This window comes from Eretmochelys imbricata, chromosome 1 (genome assembly GCF_965152235.1).
Source record: "Eretmochelys imbricata isolate rEreImb1 chromosome 1, rEreImb1.hap1, whole genome shotgun sequence".
Lineage (NCBI taxonomy): Eukaryota > Metazoa > Chordata > Testudines > Cheloniidae > Eretmochelys > Eretmochelys imbricata.
The window spans coordinates 289,766,834-289,790,955 of NC_135572.1; the positions used below are offsets into that span (position 1 = coordinate 289,766,834).

The 24,122-nt window shown below is 44.2% G+C and overlaps 1 protein-coding gene across 3 annotated transcripts in view; it reads right to left on the reverse strand.

Annotated features, from left to right (window-relative positions):
- Positions 1 to 14,713, reverse strand: part of ZDHHC17 (zDHHC palmitoyltransferase 17) — a 128,925-nt gene extending 114,212 nt beyond the window's left edge. For 2 of the 3 annotated variants that reach the window (XR_013347832.1, XM_077832699.1), the window contains exon 1: positions 14,571 to 14,713. Coding sequence is in view for 1 of the 3 variants with exons in the window: in XM_077832699.1 (XP_077688825.1) it covers positions 14,571 to 14,633 (63 nt within the window). In the remaining 2 variants the exon portion in view is untranslated. The remainder of the gene's footprint in view (positions 1 to 14,570) is intronic. The other variant, XM_077832706.1, reaches the window with a different exon arrangement.
- Between the last annotated feature and the right edge of the window lie 9,409 nt (positions 14,714 to 24,122).

Below are 24,122 nucleotides of genomic sequence, written 5' to 3' on the forward strand. Positions count from 1 at the left end.
TGCAAGACCCCTAATAATAGCAGCAGGGCACCTACTGCCAAAGCAAATGGGAACCAGGCATAGTACAGCTGTTGCTCTAGGTGTCTGGGAAGGGAGACACATTATGTCTGCAAAGGAGGAGGCAGCTCTGCAGAAATTCTCTCTTTGCAGTCTCAGAATAAATCAGGCTCTCTTATATGGAGGAACAGTGCTGAGAAAAAGTACCAAATATAGAAAGAGTTGTAAGATGCAAATCAAGGCCTAAAATAAAGTAAGACAAAATCCAAACATAAATGCCTGGATGTTGCCCTTTTTACTTTGAATTTGAAAGGTGATGCCATGCAAAGTTATCACAAGAGCCAGTAACTGTATCAGCACTGTTCACCTACAGCTACACTAGGCAGTAAGGATTTTGCATACCACAAATCATAGTAATCAGAGCTTGAAAAGCTTACTGGATACATACTAATGTGAGGATAAACCAAGTAGAGAAAGGTTAGTACAAAAGATGACACTACAGAATTTCAGTACAGTACTCCAGTTCAGCCTATTTCTTGCCCTTTCTCAGATGCTTAGAGATGGACCATCTCTTTTTCCTATTCAAGCCTCCTAACTGCTGTAAAGCAGACATTAAGGCTGGAAAACTTCACTATTTCCCCAATCCCCTCCTGGATGTTACTTGGGGGGAGTCATGCAACTATGTAGCTTAAGTATTAGATCAGAGGGAAGAGTCTTCCCGACCTAGATATCACTTTCCACAGCACTTTAGTTTTCCATGGTAGCCTTTCCTTCAAATAATGACTACGCCAGTTTTGCTTATTGTATAAAACCTGTCAGGATTATGGGCCTAAACTCACTATAATCTGTAAATAATCATTTAAACAACATGAATATTTTTTTAAGTGGTACATGTTTGCTGGTGAAGTTTTAAAGAAAGTCAAATCATTGGACTTATGGAAGCCCTGGAACAGAGTTGAAGTGCTAAATCAGCTTTTAGCAGTCAGTAGCACCTTCTGCAGGTCTAGAAAGAATATTTTCTTCATTTCAGTTTATTCAATGAGTTCAGTTTAATGACTAGTTCAAAGCTGAGAAACTGACTGGAAGTTGAAAAAGCAGGAAAGCTTGTTTTCCTCTTCCAGTCTATGAATAAAAACTAGGTGTGAGAGAATGACAGCTACTATAGTGCCAAAGTCTTGAAGGTCAGGGTGACCAGAAACAGTTTAAATCACTAGCTTCAGCTTTAACAAATCAGTTCGTTTTAAATGCAAAATATGTTTTGATAAACTCACTTTTTCTTATATATCCAGCACATTTAAAGAAGTTCTATTTAACTAGTAAAATTAGTTAAAACTAACGCTGTTTTTATGCGTTTTAATTGAATTCCAATTTCCATCCAAATGCAGCTTGACACAATTTCATGAGTAATTCATCATCATCTAGTAAATGTTAGTAAATCTAACATAAGAAAATGTAAAAGTTAAAAATGTGAATACATGATAGCTTAAATGTATGCGTGTATACACATATATATATAGGTATACTGAGAGAGAGAGAGAGAGAGAGAGAATATCATCCTGATTACCAGTCGTAACAAATTTAGTGTACTGTAAAGGCTATAGTTTTTGTAAATACACATTTTAATAGTTGCCAACTAGAGCAGTGTTTCCCAGACTTGGGACGCCACTTGTTCAGGGAAAGCCACTGGGGGGCCGGGCCAGTTTATTTACCTGCCACATCCGCAGGTTCGGCCGATCACGGCTTCTACTGGAAGCACGTCCTCTGGAATGGAGGCCAAAGCATGAAGGAGCATACAAATGTTTAGCATGTCGGGCACGTAAATACCTTGCAATGCCAGCTACACTCTTTCAAGTACGCAGTCCTAGCCCTGTTTTGTAGTTACAGATATTTCACTTACAGTACATTACTGCACCTGGTGCCACTAACATTAAGATGCCTCTACCCTTGTAACCATTTTCAGAACTGGACCTGTGCTAGGTCCTGCTTCTGAAGTCAAAATAGTTGGAACACAATATGGGGAGAAATGTGTAAGAGAAGGAGAGAACAGAAGTACTTGAGGACCCTCTTACTTTAAAATTTTATTTTATTTGCGGGCAATTTTTTAGCTACGTTCTTTGTGTAAAAAAAAGTGAACTGAATTAACAAAATTATGGATACAGTCTAATTACATTATATATCTAAATATGAATAAATCTTTGCTGAACAGTAGTGATACTTCAAAAAACAGATTTCTCCAGTATAAAGTGTACAAAAATACGTATAAAAGAGACTTCTCACTAACCCTCCTCTAAGATTTTAGAGAGAGGAGAGGATTCTGCAGACCAATAAGATCAAATCAGCTGTAACCACATCATCTTCATACATAACTACTCTCTTTCGCTCTCAAAAAAAAAAGCTTACTAAAATAAAAGGCATTGTAATGGCTAGTTTTCAGCTATTAAACCATTAAATCACATAAAGCGCATTGTCACAAATTTACTTTTTAGGTTTTTACACTTTTTTTGGTAATACAGTCATAGAAGCTAGAAAATTTGTTCCCCTGCCAGCACAGCCCTTTTCCATCTCCCAAACATTTTCTCATACTTTGAGAGATTATTTTAATATGGCTTTTTAAACTTAATTTTAAATTATTTCAATTTTAAAAGCACAGGATGTCAAAACACAGTATCTGTGCACCATCATATGGATTATGACCTTGACCCTGCAAGTGCCCCACACAGACAGACCCCTGAACCTGCCAAGAGCCCTGGGGAAGTTAATAGGAAGCTAACCAAATGAAGCGGCCTGTCAATCTGATTTGACGATAATAAACCAAATTCATCCCAGGTGTCACTGAGTTAAATGGAGTTATATAAGGGTTGAGTCTGGCCCAATAAATTAGTCAGCTGTTTTTATTTATGGTGGAATGGAAGATTAAAGCATGTGAAAATACAGATTATTTTCCGCACAGTTAACTTAAAAGGAAACTATCAAATTACAAATCCTACTCTCAGAATGTTTTACCTACCATTATTAAAAGTAAAAAAGACAACAGTAACAAAGATTAACAAAAAATAGCTTCTCATTTCCCTCCTACTTTGTTTACTTTCTGCATTTGACAGCTCTTTATATAGTCAGTTTCATTATTTCGCTGTCACCATTTTCCAGCTTTATGTGGGTTCTTACTCAATAGCATGGGAAAGAAAAACATTTTTAAAAACCAGAAAATATGGCTGCAACACACAAAACTGGAAGGTGCAGGTTTAGCACCAGAAGCTATTTTTTTTTTTACTTGTTTTTATAATTGAATTCATTTCAAATTGATGGTGAGTCAACATTTATGTCAAATTTTTACCCTAAAATTTTGTCACTCTTTCTCTTCACAGAGGGGGTTCAGAACCTTTCCAACCTAAACAGAAGAGATATTCTCAGTATTTTTCCACATCTAGTGACAAAGATATTCTCTCTGAGAATCATCTTTGAAACATAAGCCCATTAAGAAACCAACAATTTCTAACTCTGTGGCTACAAAGAAAAAACACCAAACATTAATCAACCAATGCAGTATTGCCTTCCTAATTCAAAAGAACTCCAATCCATCTGTTGCCGCTCAAAGCTTTTACTAATTTCAACAGTTAAAACTGACCAGATTGTTGTCTGTTTTCACTTCTAATAGTCAAAAGGGCAGCAGTGAAACTGTCAAGAAGGAGCTCAGTTGAACTCTGCTGCAGATTGGGAAGACTACAATGCAGCAGAAGAGGCAAGGATTGCTGCTACTCAGTAGCACCCTGCTCCCTCTGAATTAGTGAAAAAATTCTCACACTGATTTCATTAGTGCAAGATCCAGACCCAGGGAGGAATACTCAAAAATGTGGGGGAAGGGTAGAGAAATGGAGAACCTCACCCAAATTTGTACCAGCCAGGTGGCTCTGAAATTTGGTGGGCGAAGAGGGGAAGAATGGAGGAGGAAGCTCCTTCCTTCCACACAAGTGGGGCTTCTACTTACAAGCCAGACACAGTCCAATCCCAAATGTCTACAGCAAGCCCTAGTCAGCTGACATGGAGCAGCTCTGGATATTTAATTCTAGTGCTGACATATCCAAAGTGACTTTTCTGAGAATGAAGAAAATCTCACACACCACTGATGAGTAGGACCAGTTTAAATGGAGATTTACTGACATGTGTGGGTTTAAGCTTTCAACCTTAACTCTGAATCAATTTTTTGTAGACACATTTCTTGTTTCTTTTTAGAAACAGAAACAAGTGACTGGCATTTAAAAAAAAAAAAAATCAACCTTTCTCACAAAATACACAATACACAAACAATCCTGTCTGCCCATCTTCCATCTAAAGACAAATACAAATTTCCCCAATTTTCCAGTAGTAGATGAGGAAGGGGGAGAAGTTTGCTAAGCACACATAGAAGAGGATCCATAGGAAATGTTTTTTTAAAAAGAAGTTTTAAGGTTGTGTGAATAAGTGGTCTAAGCACAGAACACTGAAGCAGTAGCAACTCCAAAGTATATATAGCAAGAGGCAACAAGCAGGTCAACATGCCTGCTTGGGACATAAGGAGTGGAGTGAAATACTGTTGCTTACATCTGTTACATATAGTTGTGGAGGACAAAAACAGATGGCTAGGACTTTTGTTCCTTTAAAATGTTAAGTAATATTGCTGCCAAGGGGTAATGTGATCAAATTTGTACAGTCAGATTCTGGTTTCTGACAGAGTTAATAAACCAATGCTTTTCAAAGGGAATCCTAACAAAACAAAAAAATACCAATAAGGTACTAAAAGTTTCTGTGAAAATGCAGAATTGCATATAAAGGCATGGTATGCAATAACTAGATGAAGATTAGCTTTAAGAAATCCAGCAAACAAGGAGAGATTGTGGTAAGACTATCAGCTCTTCAGGGCAGGGACTGTGCCTACACATGTGTTTTGTACAACAACTTGATCATGACCAGTTTCTCTGGGTACAACCATAATAAAATATTAAACCACTTAATTAAATAAATAATAGAACTAGTAATTACAAGAAGTGTAGTTTAGTTTGTTACAATTGATTTTTTTCAAAATTGTTGCCTCTGAGGACTAAGGAGTGAAAAACAAAAATTGTGGATCATTACCTAATATGGAGTGAGAACTCCTTAAAGCAAAGTGACCCATGAAGTACAGAGAAGCTGAATGCACTAGTTTTACAAAAAAAGGGGGGGGAGGGAGGCACGGAAATTATATGTTTTCTGAGAACAAATGACTGACTCTACAAACTCCAAATTTACTTGCTTATCATGGACCAATACTACCGGTAAAATGCTCACAGTAAAAATCTCTCTAAAATGGGTACATAAAGCAATTAACTGCATTGCAGAGTGAACTACTGAAGATCTTGCAATTTTCTTCTCAAAAACAAGAGTTCCTCCTCTCAAATTTGGGTAGGATTTAGGAAAACTTAGGACACACCTAATGGTGCACCTTGCTTTGATTAACCATTCCTTTTATCTTACCTTTCATCCTTTCCTGACCCATCCCATTCTCTGGCCCAATGACTGTTCCACAGTTTATAAATACTTGGGGGGAAGAGAGGAGAGAGAACAACTCTACAGTCCAGTAGTTAGGGCATCCACCATTTCCCCTACTCTGATGAGTGTATTTACAGAGAGTGTCCATTTCCAATGTCCATTTCCCAGTGTCCATTTCCCCTACTCTGATGAGTCTATTTACAGAGAGTGAAATACCTGCAGCCCGAGAAATTAAGAGCGTCTACGCTACAATAAAACAGCTGTGGCTGGCACAGGTCAGCTGACTGGGCTCCTGGAACTCGGGCTGCAGGCTATAAAATTGAAATGCAAATGGTAGGGCTCAAGGTGGAGCCCAGGTTCTGGGATCTTCCTCCCTCATGGGTGTCAGAGCCCAGGCTCCAGCTACAGCCTGAATGTCTACACTGCAGCCTGAGTTCTTTGAGCCTGAATCATCTAACCTGAGCCAGTCACGGGTGTTTTATTGCTGTGTAGACATATGCTTAAGGAGCCTCACATCAGAATATCCCATAGCTCAGTGGTTAGAGTCCCTTCCTGAGACTTCTGTTCAAAGCCTCTCTCCCTCTCCAGCAGATGGGGGAAATTGAACCTGGGTCATCAACATCCCAGGCAAGTGCTTTACCCACTGGGTTAAAAATTATAAGGTGGGCACCACCACCTCCACCAGCTAGATTTTTAATGTGACCCAACCCAGTAGGCAGCCAAACACTGATCCTCCCTGGTTAGCAAACTGCTCTGGTGTTTAGGCTGGAGATACTTGTTCAGACTCCTAGAGTGAGGCAGCAGTGCACATGCTCAGAGGCAGAAACGTAGGTGCTTTAAGAGCTTTCGCTCTGAAAATTGAAGTGCCAAATGAGTTTAAGCACCTACAGGGTTCAGTGGAGTATTGTGAATCACAGTGGAGCCTGAAAGTGGGACTTAGCTGCCTAAACCCAGATATAGGCACCTAAATCTGGGGATTAAATGCCTAAATCCCTTGTGAATCCAGGCCTGAATCATTAGTCATTCTAATTCAATCCCAGACTCAGGACATAGACCTTGGCTAACCATGGGCAATGATGTTCAATCTATTCCTAGTAATTTAATATGCCAGTAGACCTTTCTTTTTCCTTTAGAGAAACACAGCTCCTGTACAATTACATGATCATGTCCTAATTGTTTAAAACTATAGTTCAAACTGTGGTCTGCAAAGCTCCAAAGAATAGAATCATAGAATAGCAGGGTTGGAAGGGACATCAGGAGGTCATCCCCTGCTCAAAGCAGAACCAATCCCCAACAAAATCATCCCAGTCAGGGCTTTGTCAAGCCTGATCTTGAAAATCTTTAAGGAAGGAGATTCCACTACCTCCCTAGGTAACCCACTCCAGTGCTTCACCATCCTCCTAGTGAAAAAGTTTTTCCTAGGTCAGGTTTAACACATGTTAACTAAGCCTGACCTAAACATACCCTGTAGCTATGCTAGGAAAAAGGTAGCATGATTTTAGCTGGTCATGGGGTAGCCTCGGCTAAAACTGAACCAGATAAAACCCTGGTTTAAAGAGATACCATTATCTTGCGCGCACACACTTTCATTGGGAATTTTTTTTCCTACTGTATCACAATATTTTTACTGCTACAAGATGAGTAGCAAAAATGACAAAAAAAATAAGCCCTTTATTCTCCAATAGTCATTATTCAGTTTGTTTACTTTGTGCATTTGAAAACACTTTGGGTATAACTTACTTCCCTTGTACATCAGTTTCTCTTAATTGTGGGGGTCTTTCACACAGCAATAAGGGAAAACACTTTTTAAAAAAAATTAAAGCTGGAAAGTGTGATTGTAAAAAAGTTGCAGGGAAAGTTTTGTACCCGAAACAAGATTTAACTTTTTTTGGAAACTAAAAAAAGTTCAAGTGGACAGCGTTTCCTTAAAAAAAAAAAGTCAAAAGAACTCAGAAAAACGCATTTGAAAAAGCCTTCTGTTATTTCAAGCATTCCAAAATAATCCTTTCACTGAATGCAAAAATTGAAAGTGGAAAAATTCTTCTTCCACTTCCACTGCAAAGTCAACCACCAAACTAAATGATTAATCCTGCACATTTCCCAAAGCAGATGCAAATTTTTACTTTATAAATGGGTGGATAAAGATACTCAACTGGAGACATTAAGCCAGAGGTGGTCCACATGCAGCCTGCGGGACTGTCCTGCCTGGCCCCTGAGCTCCCAGCCGGGGAGGCTAGCCCCCGGCCCCTCCCCTGCTGTCCCTCCTCCCCCACAGCCATGCCGCCGCTTGGGCAGCACAGCTTGCACCTGTCCACTTCCCATGCTTTCCAATAAACCTGTCCTGCCGCTCTTAGCAGCATGGTAAGGGGGCGGGGGGAGGTTGGATAAGGGGCAGGAGGTCCCGGGGGGCACTCGGGACGGTTGGATCGGGTGGAGGTTCAGGTGGGGGGGGGGGTCAGGAGATAGGGAACGGGGGGGTTGGATGGGGGTGGGGTCCCAGGGAGGCGGTTAGGGATGGGGTCCTGAGAGGGGGCGGTTAGGAGACAAGGGGGGGGGGGTCGATGGGTCGGGGGTTCTGAGGGGGGCAGTCAGGGTGCAGGAAGTGGGAGGGGGAGGGGGGAGGGGGCAGGGGCCAGGCTGTTTGCGGAGGCACAGCCTTCCCTACCCAGCCCTCCATACCATTTTGCAACCATAATATGGCCCTTGGGCCAAAAAGTTTGCCCACCCCTGCATTAAGCCAACCACTGTATTTGGAGGTCAGAAGAATCATGGGATTTCATGAAGAAATGAAGGAGTAAGTCATGCTTGTTCAAAAGTGAGGGCTTGTCTACACTTACACTGGTGCTGCTGTTGTGCTGTAGCACCTAGTGAAAACACCACCTATGCCGACAGGAGAGCTCTGTTTACACCAGGAGTTAGGTTGGTATACTTTTGTCACTCAGGAGTGTGGATTTTCCACACCCCTAAGCAACACAGTTATATCAACATAAGTTTGTAGTGCAGACCAGGTCTGAGGGATAGTCTACTTTACAGCAGTATGTTCCTGTGGCGCATTTGGTGAAGATGAGCTATGACCATGGGAGAATGCTCTCTTATTCGCATAATTACTTCACCTCAATGAGAGGCAGAAGCCATGTCAGCAGGAGAGTGTCTCCCGCTGACATAGCACAGCGTGGACACCGCTTTAAGTTGATGCAACTTACGTCACTCAGAGGGATGGCCTTTTCACACCTCTGAGCAACATAAGCTACATTGACTTAAGCGTTAGTGCAGACAAGCCGTAAGTGTCCAAAATTGGACCATTCTGATTAGCTGACTTCTAGTCATTCAGTGCCTTTAAAAGCACCTCAGAATTAAAGGATAATATTCATTTTAATACACAAAAAAAGTTAAGACATTTTAAAATGGTATTTCCAAAATATCCAATATTTGAGTACACACTCTAGAATCGTGAGGTATTATTTAAAGACAAACATACATACTTTGAAATTTTACAAACATAGGCAAGGCAATTTTTTTTTTTAAAAGTTGAGTACAAAGTTTGAGCTATTTAAATTAGGAAAGGTTTCAGAGTAACAGCCGTGTTAGTCTGTATTCGCAAAAAGAAAAGGAGTACTTGTGGCACCTTAGAGACTAACCAATTTATTTGAGCATAAGCTTTCGTGAGCTACAGCTCACTTCATCGGTGCCACAAGTACTCCTTTTCTTTTTAAATTAGGAAGTAAACTAAAGAATAAAGACAAAAAGTTAAAATAGTATTTTATAATAAATTAGTATTGTGTTTTATAAACTATATAAAAGATCAAAAATTATTTTCCAACACGAGCTCTTTATATTCATCTTAAAATGTTTAAGCAAAAATATTAACTCCTAATGAGTTTGAATTAAAATATTTTGTATGTTATTTACTGCTTTGTTAAAATTATTTTAACAATGCACAAATCCTCACTTAACAGGAATCTACTTATACAGCAATATTTAGCAACTGAATCAAACCTTTGCCATGGCTGTAAGTAACGCAGTATTTCATATCAACATGTCTCCAAACTTTAGTTTAAGTATGGTACTTGATACAAAATACACAGTGCTAAAAACAGAACTTTGTTAACGAGAGGTAGAAGCTTCTTCAGAAACACACTGGTAGTGCGATCATGGTTTTAGTGAACAACAAAATACTATGGTGAAGCTGTACCAGGTTGGACAGGTTCTGAGAAGCGTTGTAGAAATTCCCTCCGTACACGTGATTTGTCCCCTTTCTCTCCTGGGATTGTGACTAAACTATACAAAGGCAGCAGCATCTGCTCAACACCAAAAAATACTGTAAATGAACTGATTACTCCATTCTAACCCAGCATTTTTCTTTACCATAGCAACAACTTACAACACTTTTCACAGGTGCCAACACCAATGCAACTTCTTCAATTAGTATGAGAAAAATTTTGTTGAAATCCTCCCTTTAAAGACTTCTGGCAGAGAGAAACTAACCATAGATTAGGTCAAAGTTGTGGAACCAAGCCACTGACTCTCTTTGTTCTTGGGGAATTTGACTGGGGAGAGAAAAAAAAATCAACTATGCATATACCTAGTACATCTGAAGAGCTCAGGGCACTTTACAAGTGTGGATAAGCATTATTAGTTTGATCTCAGAACTGCATGAGAGGCATTGTAGCATAATGGTTAAGCCAAGTTTTTTGGGCATTAGAAATCATGGTTTGTTCAGAGCTCCTCCATAAACTCCCTTAGACCTTTGGACAATTATCCTTCTGTTCTTCAGACACTCACCTATAACAGACTTGTGCAACTCCTCCCTCAGGTCAGAGGGCAGTTGAAGGGAACGTGAGAGTGAGGAAAAGTAATTTTACCTTATCCTGTTTCTTTTAGGGTTTGAAAAATAGCCCAAAACAATGCAAATGTCATTATCATGAAATGTCATGAAATTATCCATCATCAAGATTTACTTCCCCTATCTGTCAACTTCAATGACAGAACAGTGTCTAGTTTTCCAACAGCCATTTTTAAAACACTGTACTATCCCTACCCTTGAAGACTACCTCTTCTTAAAACTTATGTGTGTCAAATTTTGTAGTGTAAAGTTATTTTGTTGGAAAAACAGAGGAACACTATGAAATATTACATATTTTACAAAAAAATTCAAAATTCAGACATTTTACTCTTTATTTCATGAGAATTTCTCTCACATACCCTGTATTTTGCTTTTGGGTTTTGTTTTGTTTTTTTTAATTACAAGAAAGATCACAATCAACCACAGCGAACGTCTACATATGTGCTGGGAGGTGCAATTCCCAGCTCATGCAGACATACCCGTGATAGCTCTCCTTGAGCTAACATGCTAAAAATACCACTATAGCCAGGGTAGCAAAGGCAGCAGCTTCAGCTAGCAGCCCAAATGCATACTCCCCTGACCTCCTGGGAATGTACTCAAGAGGCTAGCACAAGCCTTTGGAAACAATGCAATCCTGGACAGTCATGAAATCACTGCTGTACTTCAAGTAAATTTATTACCTAATCCATTAAGAATCTTTTCAAGTAACAGGCAATGGCAACAAATTCCACTCCTAAAAAATGCCAAATACTGAAAAACTATTTAGAAATAAAAACTAAATCCAACTGCTAACTTCAGCTAATTTAAGGTGTATGTGTGGAGGGGAGGAGGGAAATATTTATTGTTAGAAACAACAGCACTTCAATATTTGAAAGCATTTTTTTGCAATTTGCTGCTGCATCATTAGTGATGTGGCAACACACCAGTGGAGAGTCCCAACATTTCTACAGTCAAGCAGTACATACTATCCTGTACATAAACAGGAATCTATTATACTGCATATACTGTAAGCTCCTTGAAGCAGGAACTGCCTTTATTTTTTGTGGTCTTGGGCAGAACTGAGCAAGCTGTCAACCCTAAAAGCTGTCAACCCTCTCCTGCACCCCAAACCCCTCAACCCTGGTCCCACCCCAGAGCCCACACTCCCAGCCAAAGCCCTCAACCCCCTGCACCCCAACCCTCTGCCCCAGCCCTGAGCCCGCTACCGCACTCCAAACCTCTCTGCCCCACCCCCGCCACACATCACCCCCATATTGATGCACATAACACAATTCATTCCGCACAAGGATGTAAAAAATTAGAGGGAACACTTTGTCTCTGCCCCCAAAGAGCTTACTATCAAACTAACGAGTTTAGATTTTAAGCACTCTTCTCCATCTCCGTCCCTTCTGCCAAAATTCATTATTAATCTCTTGTTTTGCGGCTGAGCTTCTTGTCAACACAAAAATATCAAGTTTTGTCACTTGGACAGGAATTTGTGTCCTTCAACGCTTTTCTGTAAAGGTAATGTTCCACAGTCTACAAAATCCTCCTTAATACTGAGCTGGCAGCATTGGTGTCCAACCTAGCTCGGTCCTTAGCCATAAGGTAATTGGACAAAACATTGAAATCAACAGACACAAAACAAAACAAGTTGTACCAAAAAAAAAAAAAAATACGGAATTATAAAAAAATACCAAAGAAAAATATATGAAAGACCCTTATTAGAAATGGATTACTCTAGCAGGAAAAAATATATCTCAGCAACAAGAAAGGATCGTCCACATTCTCACATAAAAACAATTCAATTTTGAATTTACGCAAATAAAAAAATTGATTATAAGGTGCAGTATGTACTTCAGTATTTATGTTCTAAAGATCTGGAGTCAACGATTCTTTAAAAAGTACCTGGGGATATCTGAGTATTTAGGCCCCTATCCTTCAAACACTGAACAAGTAGCCCCAACTGTCTTCAGTAAGATATGCTTGTGCAGAGCTCTGTCACGCAAGCAAACGGTTCACAGGATCTTGTGAGTACAACTACTGAATGTCTCTTTTTCAATTCCAGTAACATCATCCATATTCATCTCTCTTCTGCTTTAAAAATCATCTGTATTAAGGATTCCAGGACCCGATCCAATGCCCAAGGAAATCAGTGAAAAGACGACAAGATGACTAAAGGAGAGAGAGTCTAAAATTCAATCCTCTGGTTGAAGTCTAACCATACAAAGTAATACTGGACTGTCATTTTCTTCTTTGGATTTAAACAGAAGTCTCCTTCGGTAAAATTTTAAAGTTTGGTTTGGGTAGAGGCTAGGAGGAAGAGCATAGTTATTGTTTACGCTACTTATTCTATCATTACTTTGTAAACTATTCAGTTTCAGATACCAAAGAAACAGTATCTGATTTTACTGCCTTATCACCACCACCTTGGCATATAAAACAAATATGCAAGCAATGTTGAGAATACCTTTGTTTACTATGAACTCTGCAAATATAATTATTCCAAATCAGCAAACAATTTTCAGCTCACAGTGATTCTCCTAACAATTTGAGCATGCTTTATTTTTTTGTTCCTTCACATTTTGTCTGTAAATTAGGGTTCGGACCTTGCAATGCGATCAGCATGGGCAGACCTTTGCAATTCTCTGAGGACTTCATGTTTTCTGCAATTTTTAGAATATTTGACCAATATTTTCCTTTACATCTCACTCCAAAGGAGAAAGTATCAGCTACAGAAGAAGGTTAGTCAAATACCTTAGGCCAATTTTGAAAACTCCATTCATAAAAAGAGATGACGTAGAACTTCTAATACCAAGAGTATTTATTCAAAGTTAGAAAGGAGGTGATCTCCTAGCACGGACAACAATAAGCAACATGCAGCATATTTACTTGCACTCCACCCAAGCTACCACCAAACGACCCGTTTGCAGAGCACTGCTTGTCACTTAGGCCCAGAGTTTTAAAGACACTTAGGCATTGCAATGTCTGATTTCGGAGTCCAGATCTAATTTTTAAATGAGATTTAGGCATTTAGGAGCATACTCCTGTTGACTGTGCGTGGTTCCTAAGTGTCAAAAGCCTGGATGAAAATGAGAAGGACAAACAGTCACATTTAGCACTATAGTGTCTCTTTAGATATCAAGAAACCTAAAAGCATCTTTAAAATATTTGTTATGGAAAAGTAATACCATCTGTTTGACAAAACCTGGTACTTGGCACACCTATTTATCTTTTCATAGGCTAAGAAAACAAGTCTTACAATCCTCACCATATTAGGTGGGTAAGAGATCACACACAAAACTTTTGTTTATACTATTTACAATGTCCTTCAAAACCATCAGAGGAGATCTGGATAATGTTTATACATGGTTGACACACAAAAAAGGACTCTCTTTCAGTATGATACATTACCTAAAGTAACCTCTACATATTATCAAGAGAGGTTACAGTTTTATTAAAGCAAATATTAAAAAGCATATAGTACACAAGATTAAGAAAAGAGTGTCTGTACAATTACTCCAGCACTTGTCCAGTATACTACTGAGGGGGTGAGGTGGAGTAAAGACAAACACACACAGCCCAGCAAGTTCAGGACTGAGTCGGACCAGGCCCAATTTCTTACAGCGAACTGCAGCTCAAGAAGAGCAGAAAGCGTTTATTCCAGGTCTGAACCGTTTGCCACCAGCAGCTTAGCGGTAACCCTCCCATGCTGTATAAACAAGCCCTGCGGTGTCACGGATGGTGGGGAGCAGGGTGCAGCTCCGCCCGGCGGGGAGCGAGGCTGTGCGGAGCCATGTGCATTGCGGAGTCTCTCACAGGGCCTTGCAGGGCCGTGCCCGACTAGCGGAGCGTTCACCTGTGGACCGGGCAGGGATGCCACAGCCCGCACCTCTCCCCGCGGCCGGGAGCGGGCGAGCGCCCCGCTCGCAGGGCCGCTCGCCACCCCGGGCGCACCCCGGCGGGACCCTCCCCCTCGGCGTCCCGAGGCGGTGACAGGGCACCGCCCCGCCAACCCTTCGCCCCGGGGTAAGGGAAACGGCGGCCTCCTCCCGCAGCGCAGCCGCCCCCGCTCCCCGCCCGGCCCCCGGGCCAAGGCAGCCGCAGCCAGCGCCCTCCACCCCCGCTCCGGCGGCCGAGCCACCCGCACAGCAGCCGCCCCGGGCCGGGAGCGGAGAACGGGCGGCAGCCGCGCCACCCACAGCCCGGCCCCCCGGGCGGCGCGAGAGCAGGGCGCGGCGGGGCTCACCTCGGGGTGCAGGATGGGGACGCAGCCCGCTTCTTTCTCGTACTCCTCCAGAGGCGCCGCCATCTTGGTGCGAGCCCGCCGCCCGCTGCATGCTGGGTAGCGCGCTCCCCCCAGCTCGCGCTGGGGCGGGGAGGGAGCCCCGGAGCGGGCGGCCGCGGCTGGGATGCTGCGCTGTGGGAGGGGCCGGCAGGAGCGAAGCTGGTGACCCAGACTCGCCCCCCCCCCCCCCCGCTCGAGCCCCTGTGGCGGGAGCTGGGTGGGGAGCGCGCCCAGCAATGACCCGCCCGGGGACGGGGTCCGCTCTCTGCTCCCCCGCGGCTCCGGTTGGTCCCGAGCCCTCGCTCCCCCCGCGGGCAAGTGGGCAGCCCCCCGGGAGCAGCGGTCCTGGGCCAGCCAAGAGCCGACCCCAGCGGGCGGGGGCGCGAGCAGGGCCAGGGTCTTTCCTCCCGGCGAGCCGGAGTCGGCGTGCGCCAGGTTGGGGCGGTGAGAAAGCTGGTGGCCCCCAGCCGCCTGTCACAGTGAGTTATAAGGCTATGTCTGCACTGCAAAGGTAAGTCGACCTAGGTCAGGTCGACTTACAGCTGAGGGCTCCGCCGTGAAACTGGCAAGAATGACCGTCACCCGTCAGTGTAAGGAACACGGCCTCCCCGCCTCGCTCTCGCTACACCGACAAAAGCCCTGCGCCTCTGGATGAGGTGGTTTTATTATGGCAGCTTAGCAGGGAAGTTACATCAGCGGGAGGAGCATCTCAGTGTGTACACCTCCACTGTTTTGGCCACAAAACGGTGTACTGTTGGCAAGGCTTCAGTGATGGGGCTCCAGCACCGCCTCACAGCCTGGCAGGGACGATGGAAGGGGAAACAATTGTACCAGGAGCCTGTGCTCATCCTCCCCTTTCCCCCCTAGTCTATGATATTTGTGTAACTAAACCAAAACGGGACAGGTGGGGGCGTCATGAATATGATGTAGGAGGGCTCCAGATTTCTCTCCAGGGGCCTGAAGCCTAGTCAAACACCCAGCATTGTAACTGGCATGAGTGTCGGCATGCTCAGCATGCAAACCAAGGACTGAAAAGGGACAGGATGCTGACTTACTCCTCCCAGCCTGAGGCAGGTTGACAGCTGTGTACAGAAGCTTCTGCTACCCCTTCTTTGGCAAATAGATTCATAGAGTCCAAGGCTTGTTGATCTCTAGTCTGACCTGTATAACACAGCCAGCCATAGAACTTCCCCCAAATAATTCCTATAGTACATCTTTTAGAAAAACATCCAATCTTGATTTAAAAGTTGCCAATGACGGAGAATCCACCACAAGCCTTGATAAATTGATTCAATTGTTAATTACTCTCACTTAAAAATGTATGCCTTATTTCCAGTCTGAATTTGTCTAGCTTCAGCTTCCAGCCATTGGATCATGTTATACTTTTCTCAGCTATACTGCTAGGACTTCATCAAGGGCTGTCAAATCTTTCCTGAACAGTAAATTAATTTAAAAACAAATGAAAACTACTTGAGCAAATTATTTACAACTGTTTGAATATGTTTTGAGCCCAGCAGAAGTAGAGGGTTACATTATTAGATGGTAGTTAATGGTTTAATTGTGTTTCCTCATTGTTGGGCATCCAACTTGAGAAATCTAAGGTTTAAAAGGGCTAAAATGTGGTCTAGTGAACAGAGCCCTGGATTAGGACACTGGAGATCACTGATCTATTCCTAGCTCTACCACAGGCTGCTGTGCCGCCTGAGGCAAAATCACTCCCCCTCTCTGTGCTTCAGGTTTCCCATGTATAAAATGGGAATAATGTTACCAACCTCCTTTGTAAAGTGCTTTGAGATCTACTGACAAATATCTAGCTGCTATTACTTTTCAGAGGTCTGAGGTTTCTTATAGAGGATACCTAAAGCCAGTGGACATGTTTAAAAATTTTTGCCCTATTTTTCTGTTTCTAAATTCTTATTTTATAATGCAATCATTAGAGGTTTTTAGTGATCTAGATTAACTGGAAAGCAAAAGGCCCTTGCAGGTCTTAGAGAGAGAGAGAGAGAGAGAGAGAGAGAAAGAAAGAAAGAAAGAACTCTCACTTAGAATTGTACTTCCCCAGGCAACTATTTTATTTGCCAACATGCTACCCTTGAAGGCTGAAAGTTGGTAGGCAGTGGCTCATTTTAGAAACTAGTTATATTTTTCTAAAATATGTTTCTTTTAGAGTAAGGGGCAATATTTTATTCTGTAAAAATCTGGTGTTCATGCAAATCAGATAGTTGTAGCATTGACTAGAGCCAGACACATTACTGGCAGACTTTCACATCTTCCCCACATAGCTATGTCTGGATACCTACTCTGGAAGATCTTCTGGAAAAGACAGCAGTCATAGCGTATTCTGCCAAATTATGTGTTGGTTTTGTGATGTTCACAAATGTCCATGAGAATGGTGGTTTTCAACCTGTGGTCCGCGGACTATGTTTAAGATTTCCAAAGGAGTCCACACCTCCATTTGAAATATTTTAGGGGTCGACAAATGAAAAAAGGTTGAAAACCACTGCACAAGGGATTAAATGAGACTACCATATTCATTTCACTGATTAATCCTTTTTGTAAGATCGTTCCAATCTTCTCTTGAGGTTCTCTTGATGAACCCTTATAATATCTTTTGTCTACATAGAAAGAAAGAATTTAAAAAAAATATTTTCCTTATCAACTTTAAGAATAGATTTTAAAATCCTATTAGTTATATGAAGGTCCACAAAGTGTTCTTTCTGATCCTTCAAAACTAACTAAACTGATTGTTTTTTATATCCTGTCATATATCCTTTCCATATCGCCAAGCTACTATATATACAGCAGATTTCAGGAGTCAAATTAGAGCTTCTGGGAACTAGGTTTTTTATTTTTCATATTTTCTGTTATGAGCTAAGCAATAGACATTCAATCCATGGTAGAAATTCTGAGACTGTATGAGTAGTCAAAACCAACACCCTTTAAAATTAACTTTTTTATAATTATTTTTTTAATTACAATATGTTATTGCTGATTGTTGCTTTATGTTGTTACTATCTACAGTGCTCTCATTTGTCTTTGTGAAGAGACAAATGATACAACTGTTGATTACTCACTACTGGTTTCATAAAATGTAGCAGAAAAGCATCAGTAAAAATATAGAACATTCTAATAATGTTAAAGCTATAAATACTTTTTGCTATGTAAACATATTTATATTTACAACTGTCAAGAAAAAGGAGGATATAAGACTTAGAAACAGCAGGTGGGAAAGATGACAAAAACCACAGGTATGAAGCCTTGAGATACAGAAGTCACAGAAACAAAGAACAAGATACGTAATTGTTGGGGCATTTTAAGCACTGGATGTTGTAATACACATGTGTAGGACCCGTGGGTCTTAAAGGGTATATTGTGGCTGGGTATTGATCATTGTAGCAGTGTAGCTATGTCTGGAGGTTTTGCATATGTTGTTCTGACAGGGGTCTGGTGCCACTTTGAGTTGGTGGGTCCTGGTCTGTGGATAGCTTGCTTCTAATGAGCTTGGTGAGGTTGCGGGGGTTGTGTGAAGGCCAGAAGAGGGGGTTCAGGAAAGATTTCTTTCAAGATGTGGTCCCCATCAAGTATGAGTTGTAATTGTTTGATGATACCCAGTATGGGGTCCAGTGTGGGTTGCATGGATGGTGGGTGAACCACCAGTTTGGAGAGGCTAGCCTGGGGCCCCCCCCTTCTGCCTGAGGCCCCTTTCCCTGCCAGCCCAGATTCCTCCCCCCACACACATACAGAGCCAACAGTCATCATTCCCCCCCCAAGCCCTAGACTACCTTTTGGCGTGCGGCCCCCCCCAGAGCAAAGGGCAGTGCACAGCCCCCCAGAGCAACAGGCAGGCGCCAGGCCCCCCAGCCCCGGAGCACTGGGCGGGCAGACCCGCCCCAGCCCTGGAACGGCGTGCAGTCCCCCCTGGAGCTGGGCAGCCCCAGCTACCCCAAGTCCCAGTCGCACTAGCCGCACTTCCCAGAAGAGGAGCAGCCTGCTGGGCTGGGGCCAACTAGCAGCCGGAGGGGGCCTCTGGATGGAGTATGGTTGGGGCCACACAGGGCTGTTTGGGGAGGCACAGCCTTCCCCTGCTTATTAGACTCGCAGCCCATGGTGGGGTGGTAAGTGACAAATAGGGGTGTGCAGTCAGTGGAGTTTCTTTTTCCTGTATTGAGCTGGCTCTAGGGTATTTGGGTGGCCCATTCCATAATGTAATCTACTTCTCTAGTGGAGTGTCATCGTTTAGTGAAGGCAGTTTTAAGTGTGTATCCCAGACTTTGTCTTCAGAGCAAATTCTGTGGTATCTGAGTGCCTAGCTGTAGATAACAAATTTCTTTGTGTGTCTGGGGTAGTTGCTGGATCTGTGGAGATAAGTACGGTGATCTGTGGGGTTCTTATATATAGTTGTTTTTAGGTTTCTGTTGTTGAAGCTGGTTATGGTGTCCAGAAAGTTAATGCTGGTGCAGAAGAAATGGTTACTTACTGTAACTATGGTTCTTAGAGATGTGATGCAGACATGTATTCCAAGTAGGTATATGCGTGTCCCGCATGCCGGAGCCAGAGACTTTTGCCTAGCGGTACCCGTAGATGGGTAGTGCATGTGCCTCATGCCTGTAGCCCCTCCCCTGTCCTGTGAGGCAGCGTCTCCCTAATCCCCCTCAGTTTGTTCGCACTGAACATCCAGGGAAGACTCCGATGCAAAGAGGACAGAGGGTGGATCGTGGATTACATGTCTGCATCACATCTTGAAGAACCACAGTCACAATAAGTAACCGTTTCTTCTGCTTCCATTAGATGCAGACCTGTATTCCAAGTAGGTGACTAGCAAGCAGTACCCACATATGGGGACAGGGCTTGGAGTCTACTTGAGTAAGGATCACAGGACCATGCTTCCAACATTAGCATCTGCTCTGGAAAATTGTGATCACATAATGGTCCATAAACATGTGCATGGATGACTGCGTAGCCACCCTACAAATGTCCAATATTGAAATGTCATTGAGGAACACCACCAGCATTGTCTGTGCTCTTGTTAAATGTGCCCATGTTTGCTGAGGAGTCATAGCCGACACTATCTTTTATGCAGTCTTGATGCAAGACGTTATCCACCTAGAGATGGTCCACGCAGAGACTGCATATCCTTTCGTGCAATCTGCATATGATATGAACAGGTGAGGTGAAGCATGAAACTGTTCAGACAGATGCTGTCTAGCCTTCTAACATCTTGTGTATGGAGGCATTGCTCCTCCGGGGAGGAATGGGTCTTGGGGAAAAAATACAGGCAAATACGCCACCGGAGAGACCACCTTGGATACAAACTTCAGATGTGCCACTTTGCCCCTGGAGAACTGCATGTAACGAGATCCAGCCATCACAGCTTGCAACTCACAGACCCACAGGGACAAAAGGCTGGAGAATGTCCACAAGTTTATGGGTATTCTCCTGGAGAAACTCTGCCTAAATACCCAGGGATGAGGCCACCTGATGTAACATGTCCTGGTATGCCCTGAAGTCCTCCAGGTGGACAGGGAGGATGAACCAAGCAACACCACATCATCCAGGGATAAGAACGAGGCTGTTGGCTGGATTACAGGCAGGTCTCCAGACAAGGAAACTCCTGTGGCTCCATGGGAATGGGAACAACAGGCGACTGTACTTGCAGATGGTCTGCAGCCACCAATGCAGCATAGGCAGGGGATCTCGCTTTTGACTTTGATGGCAAGTGTGACCTCCGGGAACAAGGAGCTTCCCTTTAGGCCCAAGGCAGCCACTGGTATGGGTTAGGCATTGGTGGCCAAGAGGCGCTGGACCAGGGACCCCCATCCCACCCTTGAGGCACATGCTAACCTTGGTAGCCATATTCTTCCATCGGTAGCCCTCACACTGCTCCCAGTGAAGTAGAGCGGGAGGATGAGGAGCCTGATTCTGAAGCAGAGGAGTCCTGGGACCTTGGAGACATGGGAAGAGAGACTCCAGAGAGATCTAGAAGGCAATCTGACTTATACGTAGCCCAGAACAATGTCGGGATTGGTGCTCCTGATGTGGATGAAGGTAGTAGTCAGCACCACCAGTGCTGAAAAGGTCAGTGCCACAGGCAAAGTTGGTCCCAGTACAAACAATGGTAGCAGGGCAACTGTGTGCCTCGATGTCGAGGGCAGCAACAGCCTACAAGGAACCATTTGCGGCGTCGACTGTGGTAGCCTAAGATATACATTCATGAGGTTACAAGCAACAACAGCACAGATCTCTGACTCCAGCCAACAGGCTGTGAGAGGGAACTGAGGGGGTGTGATTAGGGCAGCATTGTCTCATACAGCCAGGGGAAGGGATATAGGCGTGAGGCATGAGCACTGCCCCACTATCAATACTGCTAGGCAAAAGTCTCCAGTGTGCGAGGGACACACACCCACCTACTTGGAAAACATGTCTGCATCTACTCGAAGAAGAACCAGCACTCTAGGGATAATTTGATAGATGGGTGAATGTAGTGAGGTGTAGTGGCCTCCCATGGACCCAGAGAGAGAGGAGCCCTTCAGTGAGCCCTGGTGGGCGGAGCCAGACCATGCTCACCCCTCCCGCCAGAAGTCTGTGGGTGGGACAGGAAGTATAAAAGGCAGGTCTGGGAACTCAGTTGGGCTACAGCTGCTGGAGAAGCCAGACATCTCCCTGCTACTGAGCTGGGAGACTGCTGCAGGCTTCTGGGGAGCTGAGGCTTCTGGGGAGCTGAGGCCTGGCCGGGGCCATATGCTGATCAGACCACGGAGGAATTGTCAGGCTATCACAGGCCTTCTACCCTGATGATCTGGACAACACTCTACAGACCCAGGTACACCCTGAGGGGGAGTTAGGAAGTGGCCCAAGGACAGCAGACCCTACTCTGGCTGCAGCACCGCCTGAGCTTATGTCAACGTGTTGCAGTCAGGATCTCCGCTGACTCAGTGGCAAATCCCACTGCCACTGTTAAGGCCCTGAGCCAGGGCGCTGTGGAGTGGGTGGGCCTGTGCCTCCCCTGCCACCCCAACCCTAGGCTGAGAAGCCAGTGCTTGTTGGCCATCTGCCAGAGCTAGGATGCCTGAACCCCTTGTTGCTCAACCCTGAACACAGGCCTGAGTGATAAACTCTCATTGCCCCACCCTGTCTAAGAGCCTGGGCTCCTTGACTGTCTTTGCTGCTTGACCCCTGACCACAGGCCCAAGCTATAGATTTGAGCTGTAGACTGTTGTTGGCAACAAACACAGATGTAGTGAGGCGAACTGGCCTCCCACAGACCCAGAGGGGGGAGAGCCCTTGCCACTAAACCACCTCACTTAGTGGAGAATACAGGCATCAGTCCAATCCCTTCAATAAGGGGTCTCGCAGCAGCCCACCATCAAGATCCCTGATGGAAAAAAGAATGGAGCTTGACAAACTCATTAAATATTTGTCCGAGAGCCAGCAACAACTGGTGCAGCAGCTGGGGGCCAACAGCAGCAACTGGTCCGGGAATTGGGGGCCCAACACCAGGAGCAACAGTGCCTCCAGCAACTCGTGACTCTTCTGCCCAGACCTAGTGGGCCACCATCAGGGGGTGTGGTGAATCCCCCCGTTTATAAGACTTTCCAAGATGGGACCTGAAGCATTCCTCCTAACCTCTGAGCGGGTCACAGTGGTCGCGGGTTGGCAGCCAGACCAGTACCCCGTGGAGTACTGGATCTAAGGAGAGAGGCCTGGGAACAGCCTGTCAGCCTCAGAGGGGCTTCTACAATACATCCTATGATTGCAGGACTGACTTGCTCAGGCAGGGGCCCTTGCCCAGGAGAATCTCCAGACAGCCCAAGGGTCTCAGGAGCGATAATATAACCAGGAGGCTTGAGACCGAACCTTTGAGCCCAGTGACCGAGTACTCCTTCTTCCCTCCGAGGAGTCAAAACTCCTTGCCCAATGGCAGGGCCCCTATGAAGTGGTCCAGTGAATTGGGCTGGTCACATATGAAATCCACCAACCAGACCTAAGAACGAAAAAGCAGATTTATCACATGAACCTTCTGAAGCCCTGGCATGCATGGGAAGGAGTGCTGGTCACCCCTCATCCTCCTGAGCCAGCCTTAGCTCCCCAGGTCCCAGACATGTCCAAGACCGAGGAGCCCCAGTTGGGGGACACTCTCACCAGAACAACAGAAAGAGGCTCAGTGCCTGTTGAATGCCTTCCATACTACTTTCACTGCACTCCCAGGCCAGACTAATGTCGTACAGCACACCATCCCTGGGGAGGTGGTTCAAGAGACCACCTGCCCACTCCTGCATCAGACATGGGAGAAGGAAGTGTGGATGGAACTGTGAGTTGTAGAGTGATCGCAGAGCAAGTGGTGTAGTCCCATCGTGCTGATTCCGAACCCCACCAGGACCCTCTGATTCTGCATAGATTTCTGAAGCGTAAATGCGATCTCAAAATTTGATGCATACCAGATGCCCAGAATCAATGAGCTCCTGGATTGCCTTGGAACAGCCAGGTATATCACGACACTTGACCTTATGAAAGAGTACTGGGAGATACCCTTGGACCTGAGCTCCAGGGAGAAAACTGTTTGCCACTCTAAGTGGGTTATAGCATTTCACCCAGATGCCTTTCGGCCTCCATGGAGCCCCGGCGACCTTCCAGCACCTGATGGACCGTCTCCTGAACCCCCACATGGAGGATGCCATGGCCTACTTGGACAAAGTAGTGATCTACAGCCATCAGGGGAACAAACCAGGTGGCTGCTGTCCTCTGGACCCTGCAACGGGTTGGACTCGCTGCCAAAAAAAAATTTTGAATCGACTGGCAAGAGACTACGTACCTAGGATATACCCTTGGCTGGGGTCCTGTCTGCCCCCTCATAGGAAAGGCACAGGCGCTAGTGTTACCCCAGATTTTTGACCCAAGGCACTTCAATATTGGTCTTCCTATAATTATAAATTTATTTCTTAATTTATTCTGTCCAAATGGGGAGAAAGGTAGTGACCCGCCCTAAGGGAATTGCCAGGATATTACCAGGAAGTTTGTCTCTGACCCACAGAGGACTCTCCAGAGCAAACTAATCCTGCTAACCCTTGAAAGGACACGGATAAGCCCTCTGATCAAGAATAGGCATACAAGCAGCAATACTTCGAAAACAGAGTCTTATTTATTAAAGGAAAGTTAGATGGTTACGATGTATCTAATAAAGCGGAAAAAGGAAAAGAAAAATAAATTACAATGTAGGCAATAAGGCACAATTGGATTACTTTAAAAAATCATGTATTTAAGAGACTACACAGACTGTTAAGACAACTGCAATGTTGCAATATCCGTACACTCTGAACTTTTCATACATTTGCTTAAGGCCTATAATACAATAACCTTAGATGCACTACAGTGTACCATGCAAGTAGCTGATGCATATGCATAAAACAGTGTTACAATATAGCATTAAACAAACATGAAACAATTAACAATTACCATTCTGCAAGCGTGGCAGGTTGCCTACAACAGTGGTCTCCAAACTGGGGTGCGCGAGATGAT